The sequence below is a fragment of the Contarinia nasturtii genome, unplaced genomic scaffold, assembly GCF_009176525.2.
Source record: "Contarinia nasturtii isolate CC-2019 unplaced genomic scaffold, AAFC_CNas_1.1 Cnas_scaffold_187, whole genome shotgun sequence".
Lineage (NCBI taxonomy): Eukaryota > Metazoa > Arthropoda > Insecta > Diptera > Cecidomyiidae > Contarinia > Contarinia nasturtii.
The window spans coordinates 3,517,037-3,525,637 of record NW_022197544.1 but is presented as its reverse complement, the minus strand read 5'-3'; the positions used below and the strand labels follow the sequence as shown (position 1 = coordinate 3,525,637).

Genomic DNA, 8,601 nt, shown 5'->3' with positions numbered 1-8,601 from the left:
CATCCGAAATACATAGACTGCTAAGAACTAAGCACTTCCTAATGAAAAATGAATTAAATTTCAAAATAGAGAATTTTCCATGAGAATTTCTTTTACTATAAATTTATCGCCAAGTATATCATACGTGAATTTTTAGTTTTTGGATAAAATTTTATCATTATTAAATATTGTTTCACAATGTTTTCAATTATTGTTCAATAAATGGAGCAATTTAATTATTACTTCACCGTTGTGTCTTGCATTTAATGTTCAAATTGTAATTAAATGTCGATTTATGGGAAACTTTTAAAATGTTATTAGTTGAGTGAGAACAACTTAAAGGTCAATCTTAAATGGAGAAGTGGAAAAATGTGAATAGAAAACCGAACATAATTCTATCCTGCTTTGAGTGATGGCATCAACGATTCATCATTGCCTAGATATATGCGCTGACGCTTTGTTGCTTGCGTAAACTCCAGCATGTGAAGGAACTGAGCGACAATATGTTATACGTCACACACAACACAGCTCCGTCGCTCTATTCCTTCATACGCTGTAGTATGCGGATATTTTTATGCAAAGCATATATCTAGGCAAAGATGAATCATTGGATGGCATCATATCATGTAAAAAACAATGATACCTAGCTAGGAAAACACGCTATGATTCTAATTTTATTAAAAAAATTCTAACCAGTGTGACGAAGTACTTCGCTAGATATACTCAGTTTGTCTCAAACACAAGCAATAGGTATTTATTCTGCATTTCTTCTCTTTATTTTTCTTTCTCTTCATCTTTTTGCATTGAGAACAAGACCAGCGCAGTGTGTCTTTTATTAGAGTGCAGCTGCCTGCCAAAGTGTTCAATGTATTTGTTAAATATTGATATTTTTTTATTAATTAGAGATGCGAAATTGATATTTCCGTTGAGTATATAAACGTTGTAATCAAATACAAACGGTTTTTACGTGACCGGTAATATTCATGTGGTATTTACTTTGCAAGTACATTGAAATTGTGATACATCGAGAGGAAAATCGCGGTCTAAAAAAATGTGAGTAGGTGACCGTATGGCGTACGTGCCCACACAATTGCAATTTATCGTTCAAAAACATATCAATGCGGTCGCATTAAAGCTTCAAAAAATTCTTCGATATAATTGTAGACTCAACGAAACCTACGTGATGTGTGCTAATTTGTGCTGTAACTGATAGAACTTTGCACTTTACGTTTGTTATTGGATTTCCATTGTTGATACGCATTGTTCAAGGTATCATTACGCTCTTGAAACACAGTCGCCAAACATGGATAAGATGACAGAAAAATCAAGTGAACCATTTTTTTTACAATCATTCGTCATTCATTGTGCCTTTACATTGTCGATAAAGTTTTCATGCGATTCAACTGTCTGCTAGATAAATAAATCCAAACAAATTTAAACTTAATTAGCAACATCTCCTTATATTATATTTATTTATATTGTTGTAAAATATTGTTTAGAGTAAAATTCAATGTGAAGAGACTTTCTTTCACATGCTTTTCTACCGTAGGAGAAGAAAAAACATGCTCTCTCTCTCTATGTGTGTTTTATTATTTTCCTCTCGTTGGAGCTGATGTTTGCAGTGCATTATGCTGACAATGTCAGCCATTCAATGTGCGTATTCAACTGATTATTTTGTTGACATAACACAATTATAGTTGAAGTATTTGAACTTAAGCATCTGATAAACATCGAGGAAGCAACTAAATGAATGTCGAATGAAGAAATGAAAAAGACAATGAAACGTGGAAATAACGTGGAGGAAAAGAACAGCAGATAAAAATAAAAACAAAACAGCAAACAATATGAACAGTATTGTGTGAAACAGTGCTCTGGGGACAAATTGGCCTTGTGTTGGCCTTCAATTGTTGTTCTTGGTAGCAAGATGTGATATAAACGTGTACATGTTAATATAATTGAATCAAATTCAGGAATTTTCATGTGTTGAGTGATAGAAAATTCTAGTGAACGTCAACAGAAAGCACTTGTCGAAGATAACACACACACACACACCACATAGTCACTTTCAATGAAACCAAAGAAAAAGAGACGCATGCAGTGATTCGAGCGTACAACTGGCGTAGACAGTTCACACAATGGGAGCGCAAGACAAGCGTGAAAACGACCAATTTTGACTGAATCGTTGATTTTATGAACGTTGCAAACAAAAAGCTAAATGACTATATCTCTCTATCGTGTGTACTACGCACTGTGTGTAGTGTATACCATGTAAGAAAATTGAAATTTTATTTCTGTCATTTATTCGGATCAACTTGCCATTTTTTCGCTTCGTTTCATTTCGTTTGCGAGCGAATGCCTTACGCTCAAAGTTTCAAGACTCAGACTACTGTATGTCTGGACACATATGGATGCGTTTCGGTTTACGTCAGTCCCAACAAAAACAACAAAAATGCACACAAATTGAATACAATAGAATGCACAATTGTCGTTGTCACACCATGATTAGTTGGATCATCACGAACTTTATCATCCAAAAGACAAACTCATAAATCTTTAGATTAAATTCGATTCGATTCATATGAATGAATAACGAACGAGAAAAAGGACAAAGACATGTAATTGAAACGAAGACTGATACAGTTAACTGCTGATTTAAATGAATCACATGGTTTTATTTCATCTTTGACGACCAATGCATTATTTATAACACATTTAGTTAAGTAGGTTCTTTTACGGCTTTATTTTCAAGTCGACTTTTTGCTAGCACATTTCATCAGACCAATATTTAAAGGAAGGGTGGTTACTATCAGTCAAAGTTTTGTTTAATGCTCTCCGATTCTACCTTTTTGCCAATTTAAAGTGATAGTGAACGTAAAAAACGAAATTCACTCAAAATCAACGGTATGTGTATTCAAATGAGTTTGTTTGTAAGTAACTGACTTTATTGAATACTTTCAACGGTTTTGTTTTACAATAAGTAATTTCAGGAAACAAAAAACAAACATAAATTAAGCAAGAAATTATTTGAAAGACAAACTAAAAATGTGATACATCTGGAATCTGTATTATGATTATTTGGCAATATTTTGGCAACTTCAACTATATATAATTTGAATGTACGTATCACATTCAACTGAATGCTGTTATATTATGGCCATATTTTGCCAAATATTCAATAATAACACCATTTGTCCAGCCAAATCCAACTTGTACTTCGTATTCACCTCCACCACCGTGACCACCCAATGTATCAGCCAAATACTGGAATAATTAAGGAATTTAAAAATTTCGAAAAGATGAATTCGTAACAATTATGTCATTGATTCATTATGGTCACCGAATCATTTTATTGTTGTATCGGAAATGGAAAACATAAATTGAAAATTACCTTTTCATACATTGCTGTATAATTAGACTCCTTGAAAGCGATAAAATTGGATAAAATCCATCGTTTTGTCCATTTATTTGCAAGATCGGTTGCCGTTTGATCATCAAGTGTACGTAATCCTTCGCTAATCCAATGTTGCATCGGTGCCCATGCATTTGGATAGTCCTGTACATACATAGAAATATAAAAACTCTATACATGCAAATGTATACAAATAAATACATACCCATTGTTCGCCAGTGCCCAGCAATGTATTGGGAATGCCTCCGGGATATCGATCGATATTGGTTTCATTTCTATTGATATAAGCGAGAACTTTACGAGCAATTGATGGTTTATCAGTGGTATTATAGCATTCAAATACCAATGGCGATAGATTTGTTGCCGCAAAATATGGTCGTGGTGTTTTATTAATCAAATCGTAATCCAACCATACACCGTACTCATCATTCCAAAGCACTGCTTGCACAGCCTATGCCATTTCGAAAAGAAAAAAAAGGCCATCAAATTTAAATCAATGATCACATGTGATCGACGTTTCAACTCACTTCAAATAATTTCTGTGCTTTATACCGATACTTTTCGACGATATTTGTGTTTCCAAGTGTGTTATGGAATTCAGCAATAGTTTTGGCATTAAAATAAATCATTGCATTTAAATCAACCGGAACAATGGAACGAGTCTGAACTTCAAACAGTTTACCATTATTCGAACCATTATTGATGAACCATCGACTTGAAAAATCCATTCCACTTTCAGCGGCCGCAACAATATTTACATAAAATTTAAATTTCTCCTTATCAGTTTTAAAATATCGTTGAGCCATATCGTAGTCTTCATAGTATGATTCGGGACGGGGGCCATTTGTTATCGGTGCCCCATACGTATACATTTCATAACCATTGACATTTTGCAAGCGATTTTGTTGGAAATAATCAAATTCAGCTTCTAATCGTGGTAAAGCCTCTGCTATGAACTCTTTGTCGTTTGTAAAATCGATATAAGATTTAACCATGCTTGTCAACATTGGTGGATGTGTTCGCGTTAAGTAATAAATACGACCACCATTTGGTATGAATCCATAACGATCAATTATCGAAAAGAAATTACGCAACATACCGCGCACTGTTTCGTACATTTGTGATTGTAATAAACCGCGTATGATCCAATAGGTATCCCAATAATAGAATTCAAGAAAACGTCCACCCGGCACAATTATTCCATGTTTTACATAAATTATTGAATACAATTCGGGATTATTCTACCGATACGATTGAAATATGAGCGAAAACAAAAACAACTTTTTTTTAGTAAATTGTGTTTTGAATTGAAATCGATGCGATGGTCAACTTACAGCAACTTCATCTTTCATTATTTTTCCCAGAATCTTCCAAATTTTTGTTAAATTCTTTGCGAAATCGCGGTATGTCACATCTTTAATTTTGCTTATGTATGCCGGTGATTCGATCCAATCGTCCGGTACCCAATTGTGTAACTCATTACCTTCTTCGAAGTTTGTCTATATATTCATTGCGATTTGGAAAAAAAAAAACAAATTGGTACAATGAAAATGTGAATATCCATTTTATGAATGGAAATAAAAATAAATAAATCGTTTTTATAAACTCACGTTGACAAATTGATTGATATCATCTCTGCTTGGATTGTCACCGTGTTCTGCCATAAATTCATGGAATCGTTCTACCGTCTCTTGTGGTGATTGTTTCAATTTCTTATCGACGAAAGTTTTTGAATCGTTGTATAATTTTGCCATCTGAATCGTATGTAAAACATCGCCATTGCAATAAATCTCGCTGTATAAAAGAATGAAAGTGTCATTTGAGACTTGATTAGAATACGTATATCGCTGTGATGATAGTGAATACAGATGCAAAGTGAAGCAATGATGTTGTCAAATATCGATATAGACCCATTTTATTCCAACTGTATGTGTATATCTTAAGGAAGTTATGCCATAAGTTGTGAATAAAAGAATTCCCTTGACACATCATAAAAATATCATATTATTTGATTTATAACCACGTATTTCCGCCATATATTCAAATACCCATGTTGGGCTCTCTTTCAGTTTTTTTTTTGCTAATCCATTTGTGTTTGCAAATAAAGACATATTGATGGATTTGTGACGTGAACGTGTTTACAGCTGTTTTGAGGCGGCAGGTCGTTGTTTAAATTTAGAAAAGAAGCATGGACTCGAATTTTACACGACCTCGACATTCAAAATAACCGACTGATATCGTTATCAACAATGTACTATGAAACCGAACGATTTCACACACAAAAAAACACTTTCTTTTCGAACTCTAAGCGTAAACGTAAACAGAACAAAGACGCTGTGAAAATAATAACGCAAATGTCAACTAAAAACATCAAGTTAATGCTCAAATTCTGTTTTGACCTTTGAATTGTAAATCAGAAAACTTTGTTGTAACCAATTTTTTTACACGAGAATTATCTTAATATTTAAATGGTATAAAATACAAAATCAAAAAAAAAATTACCTTTTACATAGTGAGTCATCAGAATTGACTACGTATGCATGTACTAAGGAAATGGCCAGAAGTGCAGTTGCAATGAGCAATTTATGTATAGAAAACATCATCTTCGTTTATCACAGTTCGGTCAGTATCACGCCAGCACACGCTACCGCACTTCTGCACAAAATAACGATTTATACCGTGTTGGATTAGCTTCGCAGTTTCGTTCAATCAAAATGCGCTCTTCTGCCAAATTTGGTATGAATAAAAAAAAATCTGGATAAAATTGGTGATTGAAAACACGTATGTCGAAATGAGTAGTATGTAAAAGTTTTCGACTCAGAATCAAGTCATTGACGCGCCCACAAAAATTTATCACAATCACGTTCGGGTCCCGGCGACGAAAAAAAAAATATGCGTATATATTTTATGCTATTTTCGATAAAGCTGAACGCAACTCACTACTCACGATATCTCACAAAGAATGTATGCATAAAATAAACGCCAAACACAATGCGATTGGATTTGACGAGCAAAAACATTCAGTTTCTCAGTACTGAGATATCAACACGAGCACTTATCGTTTGCTTATGCACACACTTGCTCTCTTACTCTTAAACGCGAACTTCGTTCCGCTTTTATATTTATTTAACAACTGATAAACGGATTGCGAGGCTTATTTACTGATCGAACTCAATCAACCTCAACAAACATAAATTCGTCGATTGGAAGAGAGAAAGAGAGAGAGAAAAAAAAGAGTATATATGAACTGATAACATAGATAAAATCAATAGTAATGTGGTTCGATTGGATTCTTAGGCTGACAATAGCTTTGAGAGAGGCCGTTTGATACTGATGTTGTTATTTTCAATCGAAAAGCGGCACATGGTCACGAATCAATGTACACCGAATAAAAATAAAGAATTATAATCTAAAACTCAAATTACTGCGATGTTTTATCATGCACTCGAATTAAAATTGTTTCCAATTTCACTTTTACACATATTCTCAACTATCTACGTGGCTTTGCATCAAACTTTACATTCAATTAATTTTTGATGTTTCATTTGTTTAACCAGTTACATTACTAACGAAACTATGATAAATTTTATAGATTTTCGGAAGTACATATACTGTATATTATATACCACAATGTTTGATAACACTGATGATATTCTATGCTCATATGGATTGATGTGGTCAACAATGTTAGCTATTATTTTCTGTCAAAAAATCAGGGGGAATGTCATAACTATAAAATTTGTAGTGTTTAGTAAGTTTACGCTCAACAGTTAAATTCCACCCTGAAATAATTAGAATTGCATATAGCTCTAACGCCATCACAGGTGTCATTACAGATTTTCAAAATATTATAACATAACAATTGCATATTTTCAGTAATTGTTAACTTTAAAATATCCGTTTATGTGGGAGGGCGTCAATGTTCTATTTGGAAATATTGCGGGGAGTTAAATTCATTTTCAGTAAGAAAAATGTCACTTATTCGCTATTAATATTGTTGTGACATTACCCCTTGCAAATAATATTGCGACATGACGTTTTTCTCATTTATGAGATTTTTTTCTCGCACCAAATCTCTATGCAATGTTGGAAGGAAATGTGAGGTATTTTCCATCGCCGACAATTTATATATAATGATATAGTGATGTTATATCAAAAACAAACTATTAAACACAAAACAAACAATTCAATTCAATTATTAAGCAATAAAAGTAATTTATAACTTTATAGCGCTAATATAATTAATTTCTTATTCTTTTTCCACTGATAACAGAAACACAAACAAACTTTTCAATTAACAGTTGAAGTCGTTCATTTTATTCTGTTTTGTTTTTTACTAATTGTTTGAACAGAAAACTTGAAAAAACAAAGAAAATGACAACTTTGATGATACGTACATAAGTTTATGACTTTAAGAGTAGCAAAACTGTATAATCGTAATTGTAAAACAAAGATGTTTCTTTTTGCTTCAAAAAGTCTAGAATTTCCATAGAAATTTCGCTTACAAATATTTAATATGAAAATGCAGTAGTATTAGTGACACTGGTATGCAATTCAGAATTGTTTTATTGACAAAGAACTATGCACGAATAAGAATCAAAAATGAACAGGATACGATTGTCTGGGGTTCTTTACTCTGACCATTTAATCTGATTTTTTTTTGATAGTTTAATAAGAGAAACTTAAATACTGTGAATTTATCAAACAGCTATCTAGAGTATTAAAAAAAATGCGGAAATAGTGAGAACAAATTTACACGAGCACAATTAGCCCAAAGTCAAATTATTATTACATTTGATTCAAGTGACTTGAGTTCTCTAAAGAACAAACATTCTTTGAAACGATGCAGTATACAACACAGTCAAACAATATATTCCGATAAGAAGACTGAATCAAATATTTTGTTATCAATCAACTATAAAGTCATCATATGTGCTATTTCATTCATCTAAGTCATTTTAGAACGTTACAAATTTACTTTTAAATTTATATCTCTCTCTCAGAAATTTCTGCTTTTTGTGCAATATTAATAATAACGCATTTTCACATTTAAAAAAATTATAACTTACAAACCGATCACTCTACACCCATATCATAAATATATTTAACTGAAAAGAATAACGCGAGCAAACAAATATATTCAAATGTCTAGACATACACACGCGAAAAATAATTTGATGATTGATTGGTTATCATCTAGGGGCATTTTACTA

General features: G+C 32.6%; 1 protein-coding gene across 1 annotated transcript; it reads right to left on the bottom strand.

Moving 5' to 3' along the window:
- Positions 1–2,881: 2,881 nt before the first annotated feature.
- Positions 2,882–6,493, bottom strand: LOC116352578 (trehalase-like). The gene is made up of 7 exons (XM_031785286.1): positions 5,891–6,493; positions 4,999–5,182; positions 4,723–4,887; positions 3,916–4,629; positions 3,594–3,839; positions 3,368–3,532; positions 2,882–3,240 (listed from the first exon to the last, which is right to left on the bottom strand). Exons 1-7 carry the CDS (start codon positions 5,989–5,991, stop codon positions 3,109–3,111), a joined length of 1,707 nt encoding a protein of 568 aa, XP_031641146.1. The 5' UTR covers positions 5,992–6,493; the 3' UTR covers positions 2,882–3,108.
- Positions 6,494–8,601: the final 2,108 nt, after the last annotated feature.